Source organism: Sapajus apella, unplaced genomic scaffold, assembly GCF_009761245.1.
Source record: "Sapajus apella isolate SASKATOON/1434 unplaced genomic scaffold, GSC_monkey_1.0 scaffold116, whole genome shotgun sequence".
Lineage (NCBI taxonomy): Eukaryota > Metazoa > Chordata > Mammalia > Primates > Cebidae > Sapajus > Sapajus apella.
The window spans coordinates 777,452-802,315 of NW_022437056.1; the positions used below are offsets into that span (position 1 = coordinate 777,452).

Sequence of the window (24,864 nt, forward strand, 5' to 3'; positions counted from 1 at the left end):
TCAGCCTCCTGAGTAGCTGGGATTACAGGCATGCGCCATCATGCCCAGCTAATTTTTTGTAGTTTTTGTAGAGACGGGGTTTCACCATGTTGACCAGGATGGTCTCGATCCCTTGACCTCGTGATCCACCCGCCTCGGCCTCCCAAAGTGCTGGGATTACAGGCTTGAGCCACCGTGCCCGGCCACCAGTAGATCTTTGAAAATGTTTTCAAACCAAAATGTTTTATGACTCCCTAGGCTTCAAGAAAGGGAACAAATTCATCAAAAGAAAGGAATTCCTTTTACCTCAATTTTGATTTTTTAAAGTATTCTGTGAAGATATGGTCTCTCCTCGTGATACAGTATATAGCAAGGCACGTGTTAGAATGCAAACAGCTAATGGGGAAGTGCAACATCCGCCCACTTATTTTGCATGCAGTTCCTTTTCATGATGACGGTATCATCTTATATACTATTATTGTAAATAGAAGTATTTATTGAACACCTGTGTGTTGAGTACTGTGCTGAGCTTTTTACACGTATTATTTCATTTTAAATTTTTGAAACCTTTGAGGCTAGTGGTAGAATGGTCTTCATTATACAGTAAGGAAGCCAAGATTCAGTGTGAATGAGTGGTTTGCCTAGGACATATGTGAAGGGGATAGGTGGGGGGCCCGAGCTGTGCATGCCACAACTGTGTGTGCTTCCTGCTAGACTCCGTGGGCTGATTGGTGTGGCTGGCAGCTTGTGGATCTCCCCTCGCCCGCACACAGGATCAGGCACAAGAGTTGACACCACATGTGCTCTTTTTGTTGTCTGTTATTTAAAATGATACGTGATCCCATTTTCCTACTCCAATGTACAGAATACTGAACTTGAATGAAATTACGTCTTTTCTTTTAAGATGGATCCTGGGATTCAGAACCTCAAAAAGTGATAAAGTTAGGCGTCCTGCCCGTTAGAAGTCTACTCATGATGGAAGACACGTTGTGGGCAGCTTCTGGAGGTCAAGTCTTCATCATCAGTGTGGAGACTCATGCTGTAGAGGTAAGTCGCTTAGGTGGCTACACAGTGCAGAAAAGATGCCTTTCAGATACAGCTCAGCTGACTTCCAGTGCCGAAGTCAAAAAGGCTTCTTGTCTGTGGCCATGTGCTAAAAGAAAATTCCTTCCAGCTAGGCATGGTGGCTCACGCTTGTAATGCCAACACTTTGGGAGGCTGAGGTTGGAGGATCGCTTGAGTTCAGGAGTTCCAGGCCAGCCTGAGCAACAAAGTAAGACCTTGTCCCTACAAAAAAAAAAAAAAAATTAAAATAGCTGGGTGCGGTGGTGCGCACCTTAGCCCCAAGTACGCTACAGGCTAAGGCAGGAGCCTGACTTGAGCCCAAGAGCTCGCCACTGCACTCCAGCCTGGGCAACAGAGCAAGATTATGTCTCGAAAAAGGGAAAAAAAAGGGAAAGGGAAAGAAAATTCCTTCTAGGTTTTGCTTAGAAAGACAAGATTAGCAAGAAAATTCAACTAACCATTTTTTAATCATTTGGCTGTGTTCACTGGTTACCTGCTAAGTAAAAGAAACATTGCCTTTAGAAATGTGTTCAGTGTGAACTTAGAGAGTCCTCAAGGACTCAGGAAAGATTCTTATTTGATTGAGGTGACGTTTCAATTCACTGGGCTAAATGGATCGTTCACCAAAGAATGGGGAAACGAATGAACCGCATTGGGGAAACACAGCTGGCTCTCAGACCCCAGCCCTCTCCTATTCTGAACTCTCCAGATGGACGGGAATTTCAACATCAAATGAAACTGTAAACCTCTAAGATAAAAAGCTGTAGAATGGTTTTATTACTTTGCAATGCAGAAAGCCTCTCCAAGCATGCCACAAACCCAGAAGTTACCATAATAAATAAAATGATGCAGCTTAATAACATTTTTTACATCTAAATATGTGTATGAAATATTTATAGAGGAAAAACTGGAAAACATTTCCTGTATATATGACTAAAGTTAATGTTCTTAAATACAAAGATTTCTTATTAAACTAAGAAAAAGATAACCAACCCAATAGAAGATGCTCAAAGGACATGAATAGGCAGCTCACAGAAAAAGAGATAGAAATAAACAATAAACTCATACATACATACCTTAGCCTTATTAGCAACTAAAATTGCCTGTTAAAGCAAGGCACTATTTTATTGATAAACTTTATTTTTAGAACAGTTTTAGGTTCACTGCACAACGAGTGGAAAGTACAGAATTTTCCACATACCCCTCCCTACACACCCGCAGCTCCCCGCCCCCCATCAGCCCTCCTGGAGTGGCGCGTTTGTCACAGTCCCTGAGACTGCCTGGGCCTGTCATTGTTACCCAGAGTCCACAATTCACTGAGGGCTTACGCTTGGTACCGTGTTTCTGTGGGTTTGGGTAAATGTATCGTAACATTGCCTACCACTACAGCATCGTGAAGAGGGTTCACTGCCCCGGAAATCCTCTGTTCTCCGTTCAGCCCTCCCTCCCCCAGCCCCGGCAAGCAGTGGTCTTCAAGGTGCCCTTTATTCAGATTGACAGAAGGTAAATGCTAAGTGTGACCCAGTTAGAATGTGGGGGCACAGGGTTCTCAGAACTATGGGGCCTTAGGGCAGCCCCTCCAGAGGGCACTTACCTGTTACCAGTTAGCACTGGGGCTTATAATGTCTTCCTGCAAGTTCCCTACCCTAGAGAAATCCACTCCACAGAGGAGCTTGTGCACACACACGTAGGGGTCCCTTGCAACCTTGTTGGTATGGCAAACACTTGGGAGTGTCCTAAATGCATGCGCATGGGAGGAGCTGGGTAAATAAGGGCATCTGTGCCCCATGGAGCAGGTGAGCTTGGACAGCGGGAGGAGGCCCGCCCTCTCCTGGTGGGTGTTCCTAAGTGTGCGCCCATGGGGGCATGTGTGGACAAGCAGGCTGTGGAACACTGTCTGAGCTCACTCCCAGCAAGGCTGCAGTGCCCAGCGAGCCCACCCATGTCTGCTTTTGTCAGTGGCTGTGTGACATGCCAGTGTGTGTGTGGGTGCAGCTCAACGTGCATTCCTGAAGTAATAAGGAAAAGGCCACATACTGCTTGTCACACCTGAGTTTTTCAGCCAGGTCATGTGGGCGTTTATTATAAGGTCGCACTGTCTTATTTTCTCCTGTCTGTTAATGGCCATGTGTCGCCGCCACTGATCCTAAACAAACCTTGATAACACAGGTGTTTTTTTCAGCCAACGAAATGGATCAACTCATCATTAAAAATTCCTTTGGGCTGCGCACAGTAGCTCACACCTGTACTTCTAGCACTTTGGGAGACCAAGATGGGTGGATCACTTGGGCTCAGGCATTCAAGACCATGAGCAACATGGCAAAACCCCATCTCTTCAAAAAAATCTATAAATTAGCTGGGCATAGTAGTGCATACCTGTAGTCCTGGGTATTCAGGAGGCTAAGGTGGGGGGATCACTTGATCCCAGGAAATCAAGGCTGCAGTGAGCCAAGATCACACTGCTATACACCAGCCTGGGCAACAGAGTGAGACCTTGTCTCAAAAAAAAAAAAAAAAAATTCCTTTGACCCTCACACAAAAGGTCATAGGAAAGAATGTCTTCAATTGGGGCAAGGGATTTAATTTCATCTCTTTGAAGCCTCTGAAGATGCTCTAGTGACTAAATCACCGCAAATCCAGAAAGAAACATTATCATTATGGGCTTTTAAAAATGCTTGTCTAGACCATTGTTAGGAGGGATGTATCAGTTCCCCAGGTTAGGAACTTGAAGACATTTTGCTGGTATTTCATGAATCACATTTGCACACACTCATGAGACCTGTTTCAGGATGTCCCGAGGTGGCATGCTCTGTCGTCTCAGAGAGAAAGTGGCTCCCAAGCTGCCAGGCGGACGCACCTTGTGCTGCCAGCAAGCGTCGGAATGTGGGCTAATGCCATCTTCAACAGGAAAGGGCTCTCCGGCTGGTCCCCGGAGATGTGGGCCTGGTTAGGGATGTGAGATCCACACTGGGGCAAGTTGCAGATGGGCCCTGGGTCCTGGGCCGCATGGAGGCCAGTGCTCCTCCGTGGATCATGAATAGCATTCCTGTGTATGTGTCTGTTTTTGACACGGCCTCCCCCACATTCTTTGAGACCTGGCCTGCTAGACTGGGACGGCAAATAGCTGGACAGGGTGGTCGGGGAACATGTGACATGATTTTTGGCAGTATTGTTCTTGTTATTTTTCATATCCATTTGACACTTCTTATTTCATGGGTCCTAAGAATGAAGCTTTCAGTCTCACATGGAGCCATTGGTTAGCCAGTGCTGCCATGCAGGGTGGCGCTGTGGATGCTGTCACAACTTCTTCCTTGTACACGATCAGTACAGTCATCCTAGTAATTGTGTATTTACAGAGGCACCAGGCTCACGTCCTAGCTCAGCCATATAGTATACGGTTCTCTTGGATGAACCACCTACCTGGACCTCAGTTGTCTGAGCTGATAGCTGGGGGTAATTCTCCTTTCTCAGGCTGCTTGTGGGTGAAGTGTGATGTGAGGGTCCCTAGCAAAGAGCATGCCTGTGGAAGCTGTCATTTGTTATTAGAATAAATTATGATTAAATATACAGGATCCAGACACATTTGGTTAGTCCATATTTGCTTTTTTTCCACAAAGAAGGAACAATAATATAACATTTCTTTAAAACATTTCCCCCAAAACTGCATTATTTTTGTCATAAATTAGTAACGAGAAAGCTGGAATGATGCTGTCTGTGGCTGTCACCAGGAAGCTTCCAGAACAATATAACATTTCCAGATTGTGACTTAAATGCAGTTGAAACATTATTTCCACGTGTTCCAGAGAATTTATATGCTGTAAATGTTGAAGACTCAGAGAGAAGCAATGTGTTTGGATCCAGATATAGGGCTCTTTCCTTGCATTTTGGTACCAAAATAACTAAATACATTTTTAGAAAGAAGCAAAAGTCTGCTCCCTTGAAAACATGAAATTGATCCTGTCATTCCGTTGTGCAGGGAACTATGGCCGGGGGCTGGTGCAGCCTGCAGGATATGAGCCCACAGGATCTGCGCCCCAGGTGTGCTTTCACCCTGCTGATGGTGGGGGTTGGGAGGCAGCAGCTGCTGGCGGGATCCGTCCCAAATGGCCATATGCTGTCAGAACAGTGCCTGCCTGGGCACTGCATGTGATCTGGGCTTGGGTTGAGCGAGATGGAAGGTGCCAGCGATATTTGGAAGAAAAAGTCACCTGAGGCTCTGAGGCTCCGGTGTTCCCGGAGTGACTGCCAGTGGAGGAGTGAGTATGGTTACCAGTACAGTGGCTGGCCCCTGTCCCAGCTCTGGCGCCATAGCATAGCAGCATGGGGCAAACCAGCAGAGATGCTGAGCCAGGTGCTTGGTGCAGCACTCCCAGGTGCCAGGGGGCACCTGCCTGCTTGTCAGGGCCGTCAGGAGCAGATGGGAAGACACGCTGTGGACGCTGAGCCGCTGCACGGCGCCAGCCAGTCACTTGGACCCTTCAGGGGAGAGGAAGGCATCTCTTTTCTCCCAGCTGCAAACGGCTCTTAACCTCGGGCTTGTCCAATTGCTGTTTAGATTTTATAGTGCTAGGAACACAGATGCAGCTCTAAGGGATCTGACATTGAGGAACGGGCAAATCGTTCCGGGTTTCTGGGGGGCATCGCCTGTGCAGGCTTGTTGCTTAGAGTCTCAAATCACGGTTCGTTTCAGTTTAATGACTTCAACTGCTTAAAGTGCAAACCTCTTATTCCATACCCTTGATCTTCTACAATATGCAGTGCTCTTGACAGATGGAAGGAGAGAAAGAGAAGAGAGGAAATAGATTTCTTCCCACCGTCCTCCACTGAAGGGAAAAACAGAGTGAAATCATAAAGTAGACAAGATATTAAAGATGACCTAACTAGTGTAACACAGTGATTTTCTGCAGGCACGCATTTTTCCTCATAGGAATTTAATTCTTGTTATTGTGCAGAAAGAGACACGGCAACAAAACAGGCCTGTCCAGGCACAGCGGCTCACACCTGTAATCCCAGCCACTTGAGAGGCTGAGGCAGGAGGACTGCTTGAGAATAGGAGTTCAAGGCCAGCCTGAGCAACATAGCAAGACCCTGTATCTAAACAGAAAATAAAACAATAGGCCCAAGTCAGCAGGAGAGTCCGGAGATCCCTGAACACTGTTGAAACCCAGTCCGTAGTCAGCTTTCTTTCAGACACCTTCAGAATTACACATTCTCAAGGCAAACGGAGACAGAGATCCTGTGGCCCAGTGTTCTTATTTTCAAACAGAGAACCAAGGCTCAGAGAAAGTAGCAACCATGCCCAACCTCAGTGCTAAAGTAATATCCATATGACCTGTCCTCCACTAGAAACACAGCAGATACTCACCAAGTACTAGCACTGTGCAAAAACAAACCAACCACAGATGGTTAAGACATTGAAGACACAGGCCCAGCTCTCAGTCCCAGAATGACTGGGCTGCCAGCATGAGTGAGGGTGCTGAGGAAGTTTCGAGGGCAACACTCCCACCAGGCCTCAGGCTGGCACAGCAAGCCCTGTGTTCTGCAGTTACTACAAATTTCACGACAGCAGCAGCAGAGCGTCAAGCCGAGCACACGTCCCTGCAGCCACGGGGCCCTCAGCAGCTGCGTGGGGATGGTGCCTGTGCAGCTGGCTGGTCAAGGGTGAGGAGGGACTGATTAGGAGAAAAACCAGGATGCCACCTCAGAGGGAGAGATACATCCGGCTTTGAGACTCGTCCCCGAGGGGCTGCTGGAAGCAGAGGGTGGCCTGCGAGCGCAGTGCGGGGCAAGGAGCTTGGGCCCGGTCACCGGCTCAACTCATGGGGGTTGTGGGGGGCCTAGGCAGTGCAGACATCCCCATGCCCCTGAAGGTAGCTGCCTTTGACTTGACTTCTTAGAGCAGAGTTCTGTGTAGTTTTCTTTTGAAAAGCATTTTTGCTGCGAATCATGCTGAGCCATTGAAGGGTTTTTGGCGTGGGACAGATGTCATGAAATTTGTTTTCAGAAGAGTATTCTGCCTGCAGTGTCACGGGGTGTGAGATGCTTGGGGACTGGAACCAAGGAGGTTGTGCTGGGTCAAAAACTCCAGGTCCGATGGCCAGCAAACCGTGGGTTTGGTTTTTTTAAAACCATCTTTCTGTAAGTTTGGAAAACTTATTTATTCTCCTTTATTCTCTAGTCACACCAGAGCTCCCTCACATACCACAGTTTTTGTTTTGCTTTTTAAAATCCTGTCTATGGAAATTGCCTTTTTCTGCCCAAAGCAGTTTTCCAGGAGTAATTTCTGCTTTATTCTGAACTGGCTCAAGGAACCAGCTATGATGGAGACTTGTGCATGAAGCAGGCAGCAGGTGGCCAACAACTTAGATAATCTAGATGAGATGGACAGACTCAGAGTGGCACAAACTACCAAAACGGAATCATGAAGAAATAGAAATAGAAAATTTGAATAGACCTGAAACCAGTAGGGAAATTGATTCAGTAATCACAAACTTCTTAACAACAACGAAAACCCAAGGACCAGATGACTTCATTGGTGAATTCTAACCAAATATCTTAAAAAAGAATTAACATCACTCTTTCCCAAACTCTCCAAAAATATTGATGAGGAGGGAACAACACTTCCTAACTCATTCTGAAGCCATTGTGACCCTGATACCAAAGACACAACAAGAAAACCACAGACTAGTATCCACTGTGAGCATGGATGCAAAAATTCTCAACAGAAGACTTGCAAAGTGAAGTCAACAGCATACTGAAAGGATTGTGTACCCTGGAAAAATGATGAATTCCTGAAATGCAAAGATGGTTCAAGACGTGAAAATCAATCACTGGAATGCATCACATTAACAGAATAGTGAGGGGGGAAACCACATGATCATCTCAATTGATTCACAAAAAGTACTTGACAGAGTTTATCCCCATTTTGTGATAAAAACACTCAGACTAAGAATAGACTTTTTCCTCAATCTGCCAAACGGCATCTATAGAAAACTCACCGCTAACGTCATACTTTAAGGTTAAAGAAAAGTTTTCCCCTGAAGATCAAGGACAAGACAATGGTGCCTTGCAGCATTTCTGTTCACAGTACTGGAGGATCTGGCAGAGCAACTAGGCAAGGGAAACGGGGAGGATCCAGATGAGAGGAAGTAAAGTTCCATTTGCATATGATACCCTCTTGTATGTAGAAAATTCTGAGGAATCTGCAGCAAAACTACTGGACTAATAAACAGGTTGAGCAAGGCTACAGGACACAAAATCAGTACATAAAAATCAATTAAATTTCTGTACACTAGCAGCAAACAACCGAAAATGAGACAAGGAGAACAACTTCATTTATAATGCTGTTAAAAAGAAAAATACTTAGAGAAAATTACACAAACTACAAGATAACATTGAAAGAAATTAAAGAATACCTAAATAAAGAGAAAGGCACCCTCTGATCATAGATTGGAAGACATACTACTGTTAAGGAGAAAACAGTCCTCAAATGGATCTGCAGATTCAACTCAATCCTTATAAAAATTTCCACTGCTTTTTTTTTTTTTTTTTTAAACAAAACTTGACAACCACATCCCGAGATTTATCTGGAAATGGAGGAGATCCATAATAACCAAAATAAACTGGAAAAAGAACAAAATTAGAGGCTCATACTTTCTAATTTCAGGTTTTACCATGCAGGCACAGTAAGCAAGACAGCATGGTCCTGGCACAGGACAGACACATGCATCAGTGACATAGACTGGAGACCACATGTGGCTGTGGTCACATAATTTTCAACACGATGCCAAAAATATTCCATTTGAATACTGAATCGCCCCTTCAACAGGTGCTGCTGGCACAACTGGGTATCTATGTGCAGAGAATGAAGTTGGACCCCTGCCTCATACCATATACAAAATTATCTCACATGAATTAAACATAAATGTAAGAGCTAAAACTATAAACACCTTAAAAGAAATCATGGGGTAAATCCTCATGACTTTTGACTAGACAGTGGCTTCTTAGATCTGACACCTCAAGCACAAGCAACCAATGTGGAAAAATAAGATACATTGGGCTTCATTAAAATTAAAACCTTTTTGCTTCAAAGGACACTATCAAGAGAGTGAAAAGACAACCCACAGAGTGGGAGAAAATATGTACAGCTCATGTGAGAAGGATCTGGTATGCAGAGCATCTAACATACTCTTAGAAGTTAATAAAAAGAAAAATAACCCTTTAAAAGGCAAGGAAACTGAATGGATTTCTGCAACAAAGATGTACAGTCAGCCCATACATGTGAGAAGGCGGTCAGCTTTGTTGCTTGCGAGGGAAACACGGAGCGAAGCCATAATGAGACTCGATGTCACACACTGGGATGGCAAGAATAATGTTGTCAGTGGAGCCAGCATGTACTGGAGACCACGTGAGGACATGGGAGACTCTTAACTTGCTGTTGGGAATGCAGAATGGTATAATCTGTGGGAAAACAGTTTGTGAGTTCTTCAAAAAGTAACTCATGGTATTACCACGTGACCCAGCATTTCCTATCACAGGTGTAGATTCAGAAGAACCTAGTGTTCATGTGGACACGAATGACCATAGCAGCATTATTAATAGTCGGAAAGCAAACGCAGCCCAGACACCCATGAACTGACAAATGGACAAACAGAATGGGGTTCCTTCACACACTGAGATTTGATTCAGCCATAGAAAGGAGTGAAGCCCCTACCGACACCAACACATAGGTGAACCTGAAGGACGCCAACTTCAGTGAAAGCAGCCAGAAACAAAAGGCCAAACATTGTCGGATTTTGCTTATATGAGATGTCAGAGAGGCAAACCCAGAGACAGAAGGTGGATGAGTGGTTGTCAGGGGCTGGGGAAGGGGGCATGAGGGTCATGAAATGTTCTGGAATTCAAGAGTGGTGAAGGTTGGCAACACTGAATTGTACAGCACTTTGAAAGGGTGAACTTCATGATATGTGAATTATAGCTCAGTTTTTTTTTTTTTTTCAGAAGGAGGTGGCAGTTTGGAGGTAGCTGGGAAGTTAGCGGGTGTTGGCCTGAAGCAGGTGGATGAGCTGGCACTGAGACAGCTGCTGGGAACAGCCTGCCTAGCACAGGCAGGAGAAGGGAGGACCTTAGCGCAGCCAGAAGAGGGTACACGGCTTTTCCTCCTTTCCTTTTTTTCCTCTTCTTCCTTTTTATTTAAGATGAGTGAGACTTGTACCTGTTTTGGGGCTGAATGACAGAAGCAGGAGAGAAAGGGCCCCATGCCAGGAGGATGGCGAGGAGAAGGGCAGGAAGGAGCCAGTGCTGGGAGGAGGCCCTTCTGTAGATTCAGGGAGCTCTGCGTTGGAGGTGGTGTGTTGGGGGAGTGTTGGCCTGCACGCCTTTTCCTCTGTGACGCAGGAGGCCAAGCCAGAGGGAGGAGGGGACCAAAAACAGCCCTTCGCTAGAACCATCTGGAATCTGAACCCAAATTTCCCAACTCCCAGGGAGATGCTCTTTCTCCCACACTGCACAGGCCAGATGTTTCAGAGTATGAAGATCCTGTGAGGCTTCAGTTCATAAAAACACTTGGGATCTTTGTGTGTGAGATTTGTGTTCCGCTGGGGAGTAGGAGCTCGATTCTCTGCATAGAAACCACGTCGCAAGCTGGTGACGCAGCCTCCTTTGCAATTGTGAGCACCAGTTCCTTTCCATTGACAAATATTTAAACTCAACTTGTGATTATTGAAGAAATCTTATATGAGGAAACTGTGCGTATGCTGAGGGGCATTTACAGGGCTGACTCTAGAGCAGGCATTTTAGAAGCAGGGCCCCTCACTTCACATCATGGGACCTGGGGGGGGTTCCAGTTTGCTCCAGGGGGTGGACAGTCAGATGTGGAGCATACTCAAGACCCATAGTGTAGGGACCCATGGCCATGGGGGCCAGCCTCCTGCACTGTGTCGCCTCCCTTGGAAACCCAGCCTGAGTGCTCAGCCTGAGGACACAGCCCCCTCCTTATATGGTGTTGCTCTCAGGCCCTGCAGCCCCCGTGTAAGCCAGGGTCCTCCTCTTCCCTCTGCTCCTGATGGCATCTCATCTGAAATAAGAGGTGATACTGGGGGAGATGGGATGTCCCATCTGCTGAAGTTCCTGCCCACTGGGTGCTGGGTGCAGCACGGTGCTGCAGGGTGGGGGTTTGGTGCCACAGGGCATGTGTGTGGAGTCAGCAGTCTTCACCATGGGGGCCGTTGTCTTTCCCCCTATTCGCAGACTGTGGAACAACTCTTAGGGCAGAGATGTCAAGCCTGGATATTTCCTGTGGGTTTTTTTATGAGTTTCATCAGTTTACTTTAGATAATTGTGCAGGATTGTGAGTTTCTTTAATTTCAAGAACTGTGAGGCCGCTGCTTCCTGGGGGCACAGTGTCTCTAAGCTTCATCCCAGGCCACTCCTGCCGCCCCCTCCAATCCCTGATGGGCAGGGCAGGGACAGTGCTCCTGGGACTGATCCCAGAGAGCCTGGACACCAGGCAGTCCCTGAGGCCATGTGGGAGGTCGCTGCATGAGCAGCCCCTGCTGGCTGCAGGGTGAGGAGGGCCCAGGCCCTGGCCCAGCCTCCGGCTCCAGTGGGACCCTTCAGAGCAGACTGCTGGGATGAGCTTTCGGAGTTGCGGGGCCGTAGCTGAGCCTGGAAGCTCCAGAAGCACCACGCTGCATGGAGAAACAGAAGGTTCCTTCCAGGGCAGCAAAGCCAGGAGGAGGCGCACACTCAGAACCAGGGTTGAGCTGCAGGCAGGCGGTGGGGCCTCACACCACAACCTGGAGACCTTGGGGAAAGTCTCGGGCAGGTTCTGATGGGCCTGGCAGGATGGATCGGCCTCCTCCATGAGTCCCCACAGCTCGGGTCCTCCTCCTATGCCTCCTCTGACCCATGTCTCCTGGACACAAGCTCGGTGGCCTGCACCCCATAGCAGGTGCACCGTGGCTGTGTCTTTGGAATGGCCATTGTCTGGGCTCACGAAGGAACCAGGATGGTTGGAGAATGGTCAACAGTTGGGTTGCTGGTGTTTGGTTGCTGGAGAGGGCTGTGGTTTGGAGCAAAGCCTGCTGCTACAGAGCGATATTCAGCCGCTAAATATCGCTCCAGGCGCATGGGCCTGACAGGCTGCTCAGGATCACTCCACGGGGCCAGCAGACTTGTGGAGCTGTCACTCAGGCGCATCCTGACACCCGCCCATGATCTCTCGATTTCACAGGGTCAGCTGGAGGCCCACCAGGAGGAAGGCATGGTGATCTCCCACATGGCCGTGGCCGGTGTCGGGATCTGGGTGGCCTTCACCTCGGGGTCCACGCTCCGCCTTTTCCACACTGAAACACTCAAGCACCTGCAGGACATCAACATCGCCACCCCAGTTCACAACATGTTGCCAGGTGAGGGGACGGGGCAGAGCCCGGGGACGAACGTGGGGGTGCGGAGTGCAGTCGGCCCACCTGAGCCCTTCCTGGTGAGGACACAGAGGCCCCTGAAGGAGCTGTGTCCTTCAGGACACATGGGAGAAGCCGCATGGCAGTGCCGTCTCTGTAGGTCAGAGCAGGTGGGAGACGATTTCTCGTCGTCGGCACGCAAGGCTCTGGGGAAACCAGGACGAGAGGCTGAAGAACACAGAACAGGAGGCTCCCTGCGGCTGGGAGGGCTGTCTGGGAGAGGCCAACAGAGGCGTACGTTTGTGAATGCCCTGTTGTTGGTGGGTGTGACTGAAGTTTTTGGGCAGGGGAGAGGAGAAGGCTGTTACACACTGAGTTTGGGCAAGATCACCCTGTAACAGGATGTGGAGGAAAGAAATGAGGAGGGTCCCAACTGGCTTCCTTCACAGGTAACCTGAGGCCTCAGTGGGGTTGGTGGAAGGGCCGTTTTGGTTCTTTGCCTGCTGGTGGGTATTGGAAGACGTTTGCAGTATTAAGGGGAAGGCATGGAGTAAGGGCCCTGCGTCGGAGCCCCTCGGCTGCTGTGATACACGCCACAGACGGGCTGGCTTACAAGCGAGAGAGAAGACTCCTTCCTCCCTGTTCTGGAGGCTGTTGTGGTGCTGGCAAGGCAGGTTTCTGGGAGGATCTGCCTCCTGCTTTGCAGTTGGTGCCTTCTGGCTGGGAACTCAGGTGGTGGAGCAAGAACCCTGGCATATCCCCCTATTCGTGTAAGGGCACCAATCCCATCACAGGGACCATGTCCTCATGACCTCATCACCATCAGCCCCCAAGGCCCCACCTTCTCACACTAGTCCACTGGGGGCAGGGCTTCAACATAGAGATCTGGGGAGACGCAAACCTTGAGTCCATGACAGGGGCCATTTATGATATACTGAAAAAAAAACAGTGATTAGGGATCAGGTTCTAGAATGGGTGTGAGGCCATCCTTTGACAAGGGGAGGGTGAGGAGGATGAGGAGGAATTGAGGATGTTCCTCGGGGCCTCTGCGTCACTGGAGATGGGAGGGTGAATATATTTGATGCACCCAGAGTCTGCGATAGCTGTTCTTTTCTTTGGGGCTAACTTTGTACAAGTCATTGTTAAAATACTGTAGATTTCTATTAGTGAGGAGAAGGAGGTTTATGTAACATGCAGGCTTATATTTAGAGAACCAAAATGGTTAAGTCCCCGTCACTCAACAAGCAGACGGACACTCTGCTGCAGACCTTTGTGTTTTCTTTGGAGCACTCGCTGCTGGAACAAATGTTTGCTGCAGGAATGGGCTGTCGTTGTTGGGACCGAACCAAGTCACATCCATAATTGCCAGAGCACGCTCTCACGTGGCAGCAAGTGTCCGAGTATTCACAGTTCTGTACACAAGGGGAGGTGAGGAGGGAGTCATGAGAAAAACCCTGCCACGCGACCTCCCACGGGCTCCAGCCTCTGAGCCTCCAACTCCTGAGAAGGCCGGCATGCTTACCCCGGTTCCAGAGTTCCAAGAGCTGCCACGGAAATGCCGCAGCCCCGCAGGACACTTGGTGTTTATCCCTCTCCAGTTAGGATCAGAAAGAAACTCCTAACGACGGGAAGACTCTGGCAAGTGTGAGTGGAGTTTCTATTTGGAATTTGATTTCTTAACAAAATAACCCTTATACACAATTTAATAAAAGCAAACAGCACTCACGCCCAGGCTATGAACAGCAAAGCGGAAGAGGAAAGTCCGTGCTCTGGGGACCCACAGCCTCACCCCATCCCAGCATCCCACCCGACCGTCAGCACCTGCCCCCCACCCCAGCACCCTACCGCAGTCAGCACCTGTCCCTGCCCCTCCATCCCCACACCCCACCCCACTGTCAGCACCCACCACTCTATCCCAGCACCCCACCCTGCTGTCAGCACCCACCCCCGCCCATCTCCACACCCTACCCCTCACCCCAGCACCCCACCCCGCTGTCACTGCCCACCCCACCATCAGCTGCCTGTCCCACCCGCCTCCCTGCTGCTGCTGTTTGAAAGTTGTGCCCGTTTGGCAGGTTCTTGATGTTTCATTTTGGACCCATCTTTGACCAATCCTGTAGAGGAGGAAGATGGAATTATCCTGCCTCCCTCCAGGCATAGAGCACCCAACACAGTCCTGCACCCACCCAGAAGTAGAATGCAGAGCCCTTCCTGGGTGCTCAGGTCACAGATGCTGGCTAAATCACAGCTGCCTGTGCTGCTTCTTTTGGATGGCAGAGTTGTTTGTTGCTGGGCGCTGAGTTTCCCTTCCTCGGCACTTTTCACCCTTCATCTCATGGTTTCCAGCCGCTGGTGCTGGGTCCATCCCAAGCCCACCACAAGCCTCTCACTTGGTGCCAGCAGATGCGTGGTGCTTTGCAGAGCCACCCTCCCCTGGCGCCCACCCTCCCAGACCCCTCCAACATCCTGGGCTGGCTCTGCATGGCCACAGTGAGTGCTCTTAGCCCCCTGCTCCACAGGCTCTGTGGGTCTTTACTTATTCCTGCACACATGGTCAGGTCTGCATTTTAGACTTGCACCAAAGTAAACGCATGCATCAGTCCAGATGGAGCACCATGCCTCTACTTGGCAGATTTCTCCGGCATTTCAGTACTAAGTTTGAAACAGCTCCAGCTTCACTGATTTCTGGGGGACACTTACTGTTTTACCCATATTCAGTTCTCTGCTCCCAGGCTGTGGTCTGCTGCCGCCGTGGCCTCGTCACTAGCAGAGAGGTGTGTGAGTCAGAGCAGACCGCGGCGACACCAGTTCAGTTTTGTTTGTGATGCTTCTGACAGTGATTCTCTGTAAGATCCTTGGTACAGCATGGTCTGAAATTGTTCTGATTCTCATTGCATTTTGTGACTCAGAGGGAATGAGTAGGCCAGAGCGTCCTTTCCAGAGAATCCTTTCCCCTCATCTCTTCTGTCCAGTCCTCTTTGACTTTTAGGCAGTATTTCACAGAAATAAGCATTATTGCCTTTCATGCTGCATTTAGACATTCCAGTCGGGGTGTATTCATACTGTGCTGAAGTGTGCAGACGCTGAGGTTGCTGGGCCATCAGTACTCCTGGATTCTTCTCCTCGTTGTCCAGGATGGTTCCTGGAGACCCACACACGTCCTCTGTGCTCTGTGTGCACACACGAAAACCTTTCATTCTAGAGTTGTATTCATGACTGTGCTCAAATGGGTGTGTGTGTGTGTGTGTGTGTGTGTGTGGTAACAAGAAATAAAATTATCTTTTTGTGCTATTGCTGGAATATAAAAGACAAGTCGCTTCTGCAAATCAAGACTTGCCAAGGCAAAAACAACAGATTTTGAAAAAAAAATCAAACAAACTGTACTATAACCCACACCTTTTGTATAAGTTCACACAACTTGATGAAACCTTCCTTCCTCAGGATCTCAGCATGCTGGCCCCTGGGGGAATCTGTGACTCTGTAGCTAAGGACCTGGCTTTTCTCCTTCTATTTGGAATCCAGTTCTGAAAACCTTTTAGCTGCCATTCTTTCACATAAGCTACAACAGATTCAACACAAACTAACAGTTGATGAAGGTCTGTAATTAACATACATATTTGTCAGAGCTGTCATTACCTTTCTAAGTTATAGAGGAGTAGGGTTTACGGCAATAGAGTCCAAGGCGCTTCAGATGTTGAGGTTCTGAGTGGTTGCAGTAGGTTACGTCACCAGGCAGATGTTTCCTGATTTGTCCCACATGTTGAAAGGAGGATATTTTTGATGGAAAAGTGCTGAGACCTCATGGTAAATTGCATCTTTTTGTGTCTCCACCGAGTGAATACAGAGTCTCCAGGAACTACGTGACCAAATAAAATGACCAAAATTTCCATTAAAAAAAAAAAACTGTAACTTTTCTAAAGTCCGTGGACCTCACCTTAAGGGAATTCAGTAAATTAAACTGGATTGTAAATTAAAGAACAAGATTGAGGACTTGGGAGTCAGCCTCTCTCAGCAGTCGGTGTGGCCCTGGCCTATCCTGCAGTTTACGTTCCGGGCTGGGAAGAGCAGAGGGTGAATCTTCCTGGTAGCATTTTGTCCCACACTTGGGGGACGTGTTTGTTCCTTCTAGTCACTGTTCTGTCTGTGAGGTTATTTGAATGAACTTGGACGGTGTTGTTTACGCCCCCAGCCCCTCCCAGCTTCCAGGGCTGCTCCCAGGGCGGGAGATGTGTCTCCCTCTGAGGCTGCCTGCGGGAAGGCCCTGGTGGCCCCCGGGGAGCTTGTCATCCAGTAGCGGCTCACCTGCGTTCAGTCCCACTTCAAATGTCCCATTTACGAACCTCACTGTGCAGCTGCGTCCTCTTTCCCTTCCTCAGCTATCCCCGCCTCCCACCTCACCATCAACCTCACACGGGATTCAGCCCCCAGTACCCAGCCGCTTCTGGGACACGCCCTGGTGTCCCACTCTAGGTCACTGTCGGTGCTTCCAGACCGGCACAGGACGCCTGGACAGCGGCACTCACAGCAGCCTCTGGAATCGGAAGATGACCACGTGACCTCGTGACCATGGCCATCAACTTTCGCATGTAAAATTAAAGATGCTGATTCGTGGACTGCTTGGAAAATGCAATGGAAAACCACTCCCTGGAACTTGACTCTTTTAGTTAGTTCCTGGATACTTTCAAATCAGTTAGAAACATTCGTATCTGGTTTTTACCTGCGTTTACCCTTTTTATTAAATGCAAACTTTGTCCAGCATTTCGGGAGCCCTTCCAGAAGCCCAGCCATTGTTTCAGTCACATGGCCGCAGCCTTTCCCGGCGCCCCCCTGGGGTTTCTTCCCTTCCTAGCATCTTACACTCAGGTTTTCATGCTCTTTATCTGAAATGATCTTTGTGTTAAATGTGGGGATATTTAAAATAGCGTTGATGTCTACAGAAAAGAAGAATCAAACTCTTAAGTGTTTGCCATCGCTTCTCAGGAGCAAGCTAAATTAGCCTTCTTTGCCTTCAGCTTTGGGGCTAAACAGAGAAACACCGGGCATGATCTTGTTCGTTTTTGAAAGCCGTGGTGCTGATGATTGTGTCAGAGTTGTGGTGGAATGACATGAAATCCAGACTCGCCCTGTAAACTGCGGTGAGGTGGGGTCTTTGGAGCAGGCCATGCATCTTCCACATTCTTTTGCAGCCACTTTCTAGCCTTGTCTCAGTCAGAGTAAATTGTTTAGTTTCTCTGGGTTTCAGATCTTTGGCTGTAAAGCAGATCAAAACCAAACTAACGATGAGCTTCAAAGGCCCTTCTGATCCCGCCGTCCACTGCAGTGTTTCCCTGCTGTGTCCAGCACCGAGGCCGTGTGATGATGTTGTTCTTCATGCAGAGCCCTGGAGGGGACTTTCAGTCCCCTCTAGGATCCAGCTGCAGCTGAGGGCCCATTACTCGAGTCCAGCCGCACCCATTAAGAGACCTCTCCTTGCCGGGCGCGGTGGCTCAAGCCTGTAATCCCAGCACTTTGGGAGGCCGAGGCAGGTGGATCACGAGGTCAAGAGATCGAGACCATCCTGGTCAACATGGTGAAACCCCGTCTCTACTAAAAATACAAAAAATTAGCTGGGCATGGTGGTGTGTGCCTGTAATCCAGCTACTCAGGAGGCTGAGGCAGGAGAATTGCCTGAGCCCAGGAGGCGGAGGTTGCGGTGAGCCGAGATCGCACCATTGCACTCCAGCCTGGGTAACAAGAGCGAAACTCCGTCTCAAAGAAAAAAAAAGAGACCTCTCCTTACTTGTAAAGGGGCCTCTGTGTTCCCAAAGAGCCACAGGCCGCTGTGTGTGTTGGGGCTCATGGGCTCACTTGCTGCATGGCCCAGAAGCAAAAGGTTTAGAAGATGCTTCCGGGGGCTTGATTCACAGCTGAAGGGGCCGAGCAGATCTGTGCAGATTCTGCTCATGTGCCACGGATTGCTGATGGTCGGCACCAGTCCGGGAGACCCAGCGAGGATCTGCCCTGTTCTGTTCAGGTGTGGGTGCAGGATGTTCCCCAAGAGCCTTGTCTTGCTCATGTGGTTGAGGGAGTCCAGTACTCGGGTTTGGGAACTCCTGTGCCACCTCCTGCCCCTAGGGTGTTTGGTGGTGGCACAACAGACCCCTGGGGTTTCCAGTGCCACCGCCAGCGCCCCCTCACCATCCCACTGACCCTGCTGCACAAACCAGGCCTGAAGCCACTTCTGTGTCTCCCGCCCCAGGGCACCAGCGGCTGTCGGTGACGAGCCTGCTTGTCTGCCATGGATTGCTGATGGTCGGCACCAGCCTGGGAGTCCTCGTGGCTCTGCCGGTCCCGCGTCTGCAAGGGATTCCCAAAGTGACCGGTGAGTGGCACCTGCAGTCTGGGTGGCTGCATCCTGTCTTGCAGACTCGTGAGACTTAGCAGTGTGTAGTATGATTTAACATGCTAGGATTGTTTAAACAATTCACATTATCTGTATTTTTTCAGTGTATTATAATGACTTAATAGATTGTCTGTTTAACTGGAATTATCAATTTATATTTTTTCTGTTTCTTACATTAGTAGTCCAAGGAGAACCTTATGTTTTTATATTCTGTTTACTGCCACAGTTAGTTTCCAGCATTCTTTTCTGTATTTCATAGTGTGAAGAATATGGATCTCCATCATTCCTTTCTGTATTTTATTTGTGAGGAAGGAAGCCAGGATCTGAAAAGGCTCTGTTGTGCTGTTGCAATGTCAGCAGGAGCCCAAGCTGGAGCGCATGGCCTTTCTGGAAAGCATGCTGTCATTAGTCATTGGAGGCCTTAAAATGTGCTTGTGTGTCTGGAATCAGGATTCCCAGTCCAGGGAGCTGTTCCAGTAAGCAGCGTAATTTAGAAAGAAAGTATGATGCAAAAAGACATTTGCCACAGCATTTTATTTTTAATAGCACAAAACAGGAGGTGACCTGCAATTCGAAATTAGGGATTGGGCCGTTTAATAAAATGGTGGCATTGCCAGTAATGGGTAGAACGCAGCCAGCAGAAGTGGTGTGTGCAGAGTCTGAAGTGATGCAGAAAACTCTTCGTAAGTTAGGTAAACCACGGCCTTAGATTCCATGCGGATGATGATGTCAGCGGGGGGAACACTAACGGAGAAAACGGCTTGCAGGAACTCTTAGAGCAGAGCTGTTGCTAAGGGCTCCATTTCTGTCATTTCCTCCCCAGCTGACCTGGCGGTGGCTTCCATGCACTCCAATTTTGGCAGGCCCACCTGTCAGGATTAAGGAATTCTAGTTTTGCCATTCATTTCCTAATTTATGTTTTTATTATGTTCTGTGCAGGTTTACATGTTGAAAACCCCAAATCCAAAAACAAAATGCAAAATTCTTCAAATTCTTTTTTTTCTCTCTGAGACAGTCTCACCCTATCACCTGGGATGGAGAGCAGTGCTGTGATCTCAGCTCACTGCAGCCTCCGCCTCCTGGCTTCAAGCAATTCTCCTGCCTCAACCTCCAAGTAGTTGGGATTACAGGTGCCCCCCACCATGCCCAGTAATTTGTGTATTTTTAGTAGAGATGGGGTTTCACCATGTTGGCCAGGCTGGTCTCAAACTCCTGACCTCACGTGATCTGCCCACCTCGGCCTCAAATGCTCCAAATTCTGTGTCCATGTGATGCTAAAAGGCAGTGCTCATTGGAAGAATTCAGATTCGGGTTGCTCAACCAGCAAGTAAAATGCAAATATTCCAAAATTTAAAAAAAGAAAGGAAAAAAAAGAAATCCCAACACTTGTGGTCCCAAGAATTTCAGATAAGGGACACAGCCTATAAAAAAATAGAATTGTGTATAATGCACAATTTACAGTTTAAATGGTAATGAGAAGAGGCCACATGCCTGTGCCCAGTTTAGGAGGGGCCATGACTCGCGCACTGAGCCCCAGCTACCCCTTCTCAGCCTTATCCCTCTCTGCTCACAGTCTAGGAAGTGATGATTCTGAGTTGTTGGGTTTTTTGTCTTTGTTTTTTGTTTGTTTGTTTGTTTTGGCAGAGTTTTACCCTTGTCACCCAGGCTACAGTGCAATGGCGTGATCTTGGCTTACTGCAACCTCCACACCCTGGGTTCAAGCAGTTCCCCTGCCTCACCCTCCCTAGTAGCTGGGATTACAGGTGCCCGCTACCATGCCTGGCTAATTTTTGTATTTTTTAGTAGAGACGGGGTTTTACCATGTTGGCTGGGCTGGTCTCAGAGCTCCTGACCTCAGGTGACCTGCCCGCCCTGACCTCCCAAAGTGCTGAGATTATAGGCATGAGCCACCACGCCTGGCTGATTCCAAGTTTTACATCAGTTATTCCTTTGGTTTTCCTCTGTAGTTGTACCAATTTGTATCTTAAAGGATTCCTTTCACTTTTCCAATTTTTGCACTTTCTGTAGCTGTCCATGGCGCACACAGCCTCTGTTGCTTTTTCTATCATTGTTGCTGGGGTCATCCCTGCCAGTGCCCCAAATGTAGTGCTTTTGTCTCCCTGCTTGCAGCCTGCCTCGGAAAGGAGGCACGCCCTCACTGTGATCCTCTGAATGGGTAGCTAGCTGCTTCCTAAAGGAGGCATACCCCCTACTGTATTCCTCTGGATAGGTAGCTAGGTGCTTCCTGGAAGGAGGCGCACCCCCACTGTGTTCCTCTGGATGGATAGCTAGGTGCTTCCTAGAAGGAGGTGTGCTCTCACTATATTTCTCTGGATGGGTAGCTAGGTGCCTCCTGGAAGGAGGTGCACCCTCACTGTTTCTCTAGATGGATAGCTAGGTGATTCTGAAAGGAGGTGTGCTCTCACCATATTTCTCTGGATGGGTAGCTAGGTGCTTCTTGGGAGGAGGCATGCTCTCACTGTGTTTCTCTGGAGGAATAGCTAGGTGATTCTGAAAGGAGGCATGCTCTCACTGTATTTCTCTGGTTGGGTAGCTACGTGCTTCCTGAAAGGAGGTGCGCCGTCACTGTGTTCCTTTGGATGGGTAGTTAGGTGCTTCCTGGGAGGAGGTGTGCCCGCACTGTGTTCCTCTGGATAGACAGCTAGGTGCTTCTTGGGAGGAGGCGCACTTTCACTGTGTTTCTCTGGATGGATAGCTAGGTGGCTCTGAAAAGAGGCATGCTCCCACCGTATTTCTCTCCATGGGCAGCTAGGTGCTTCCTGAAGGGAGGTGCACCCTCACTATGTTCCTTTGGATGGGTAGCTAGGTGCTTCGTGTTTTTTGCATTACACAGAAAGCCTCTGAATATTCGCACGGCTGGCTCTGCTGACACAGGCACAAGTTCCTCCTGGAAGCATGCCCGGGGCAAAATCGTGGTGTGCAGGGAACCACAAGTGTGTGCTTCACCAGGCGATGAATGTCCCTGTCCTTGCACAGTCCTCCCAGCACCTGCCCCTTGCAGACTTCATTTTGCCCCTCTGCTCTTTGGCAAATGAACTCTCACCATGGTGGAAAATTCTATAATGTCATCTGCCTTGGCCAGAGTAGGATGTTGGTGAGGGCTGGGGCCTGTTTCATCCTGAAAGCACTTGGGGAAAGGACACGTGCTCCTGTCTGTGTGTTATATTGCCTGTGAAGCACCCAGAAGACACTCCAGGCCCACGCGATGCTTAGAGAATCAGTGTGGAGGCTGCGGGGCTCTGTGTGGCATTAGAAAGACCTACAGGTATTTCTGATATGATGATGACTTCAAAATGTGAATCATATCACCTGAAAACTGAAAGTCCCAATTTTAATCAAACTATAGAGTTAAATTGTTCTGAACCCCAGAACTTTTTTGTAATGAAAAATGGCAGGCAGCTGGTAATTTATTCATGTCATTCCAAAACCAACACATTTCAGGCTTTAATATTTTCAATCAGTACTTAGGAAAATTCCATATATTTCCACACGGTAAGTGAGAAGGTATTTTATACAGAATGGAAAAATGACTATTTGATTACTTTGAAAAGTACAAGCATTAGAACTGAGATACTGCTGAGGAAAACACAAGTTTATATTTTATTTTATTGCTATTTAGAAAATAATTTTGATGGTATTCCAGCTTTTGTGCAAAAAAAGAAAAAATAATAATTTTTAAAGCCTTCTTCACATTAACTAAAAACCCAGAATATAATCTAGATACTTTCATTGTAACCTATTATTCGAGTACAAAATGTACTTACAGGTTTCGTTATTTGGGCAGGGAGAGATGTGTTGGTGTTAAGTCACACAGTTTTCGTTTCCTTCTCTGTTATTTTGCCTACTTTAAAAGACAGCTGTTGAACTGTTTCCCTTTTTAGGAAGAGGCATGGTCTCCTACCATGCACACAATGGTCCTGTCAAATTCATTGTCCTGGCCACGGCTCTGCACAAGAAAGACAAGGACAAATCCCGGGACAGCCTGGCTCCCGACTCTGAGCCCCAGGATGAAGACCAGAAGGATGCAGTTCCGAATGAGGGAGCCGGTTCATCCCTGAGCCAGGGCGACCCTGACGCAGCCATCTGGTTAGGAGATTCACTGGGATCGATGGCTCAGAAAAGCGACATGTCCTCCTCATCTGGGTCCCTGAGCTTGTCTCACGGCTCCAGCTCTCTAGAGCACAGATCGGAGGACAGCACCATCTATGACCTGCTGAAGGATCCTGTCTCACTTAAAAGCAAAGCACGACGGGCCAAGAGAGCCAAGGCCAGCTCGGCGCTGGTGGTCTGTGGAGGGCAGGGCCACCGCCGGGTGCACAGGAAGGCCCGGCAGCCTCACCAGGAGGAGCTGGCGCCGTCCGTCATGGTCTGGCAGATCCCCCTGCTGAATATATAAGCAGGACGGCTGCCTCCTGCTGCCAGAATTTGCAATCAAGGGTGACTTCTCAGCTAATCCTACGGCATGAGTGATTAAGCTGTGTCTACACTGGTTGGGAATAAATTAAAAACAGTATTTGGGGGAGAATGTGCAATATCGTAATGGTGGAGTTCCTGCCAGTTCCTTCCCTTCTGTACAGCAGAAGTAAATATAAGCACTTCCAAAGGCAGAAGATTGATGCAATTTTCGATAATTGAGTGCAGTTCTGGGAAAATAGCACATTCTTCTCGACTGCTGTAGTCCATATATAAATACTAAATGTTAAACTTCATCCGTCAGACCTATTGTATCATATTACTTAGAGAATTTGCAGACTAAGAATTTATGAGAAAATATGTATTCAGTAGTGTAGCCATTTATTAACAATTCTTAAAAATAATTTTACCTGATTCAGATTCACGACTTTTATTTATATTCTATATTTTTGAATTTTAGAAAAAAATTTGTTAACAATTTTAAAAGCAGGTAACACCTACCAATCCAGTTAGCATGATTTGCTTTCAGAAATAAACTGGGTTTTCCAAAGTGGTATAATGTGTGTACTGTATATTTTAACAAAGTAATATTTTTATATTGCATTTTCTATTAAAAAAATAACAGTTAATGTTTCAGTCGATATATTATCTGTAGCATTTCACAAATAATGTTTGCTTCAAACCAAAATTCTCAACACCTGTCAACATTTGGACGCAAGCATCAACACCAAATTATTCCTCCATTCTCATATAAATGGACGCAGTATCCACATGAGAAATGTATGTGCTTTAGTATTAGAGGAAATAGGCAGGAAAGTCTTGCTTAGTTCTTTCCTGCAGCTCCTTGCTCCTGTTGACCCGGAATGCTGCGCCCACTTTTGAACATACACTCCAAATGACTCCTGGTGCTAAGGCCGTGCCGGCTGCTGTCGCTGGCAGTGGGACCCAGGCCAAGAAGTGTGACCTCGGACCAGTCTGTCTGTCGTGCAGACGCCTCCTCTGCAGCACACATAGGTTTCTATTCTGCAGCTGCAGAGCCACCCCTGCGTGACAAGGTGCATAATTAGTGCACACCATCATGTCAAGGTGCATACTTAGTGAGTGTGAGCGTATCAGTGTTTCACTCACTGAACAGATAACAAGAAAAAAAAATCCTAACACAGGCAGTCACCAGAAATAAATTTCTCAGCACTTTACAGATGACTAAAAATGTTAATTTTATGACATAGCCAAATATTTTCTAGGTTGCATATATCTCCCCATGTGAAAGTGATTTCTTCCCAAGCCTTCTCAAACTGTTAGCTGCTGTCTGACTTCATAAATAAAGTCTTTTTATTTTAAAATGCAGTATGACAAGTTGCACTTTTTCTGTGTAAATTAAGAAAGGACAGTCACACTCACGGGGGTTGGAGGGCTTGGCCTGTCTGTTCCTGACTGCATCACTACTTGCCACTTTGGGGAGACCCCATGTCTAAATCCCAGCAACATGCCTGAGAACAGAGCTCTGAATTGGAAGTAGGCACTGGGAATCTTTCAAGAAACTCATGTACTTGTTTTCATTGGTTTGTTTTAAGATACAAAGTCTCCCTCTGTCACCCAGGC

At 47.9% G+C, this 24,864-nt stretch overlaps 1 protein-coding gene across 11 annotated transcripts in view; it reads left to right on the forward strand.

The window, feature by feature from the left end:
- ARHGEF10 (Rho guanine nucleotide exchange factor 10) overlaps nt 1–24,609 on the forward strand; it is a 120,104-nt gene extending 95,495 nt beyond the window's left edge. For 8 of the 11 annotated variants that reach the window (XM_032260291.1, XM_032260296.1, XM_032260293.1 and 5 more), the window contains 4 exons: nt 884–1,026; nt 12,278–12,452; nt 18,685–18,807; nt 22,731–23,245. In XM_032260291.1, coding sequence (XP_032116182.1) covers nt 884–1,026; nt 12,278–12,452; nt 18,685–18,807; nt 22,731–23,245 — 956 coding nt within the window. Of the gene's footprint in view, nt 1–883; nt 1,027–12,277; nt 12,453–12,793; nt 14,260–14,521; nt 14,602–18,684; nt 18,808–22,730 lie in introns of those variants that run through there. The other 3 variants (XM_032260290.1, XM_032260299.1, XM_032260298.1) reach the window with 3 other exon arrangements.
- The last annotated feature ends 255 nt before the right edge of the window (nt 24,610–24,864 follow it).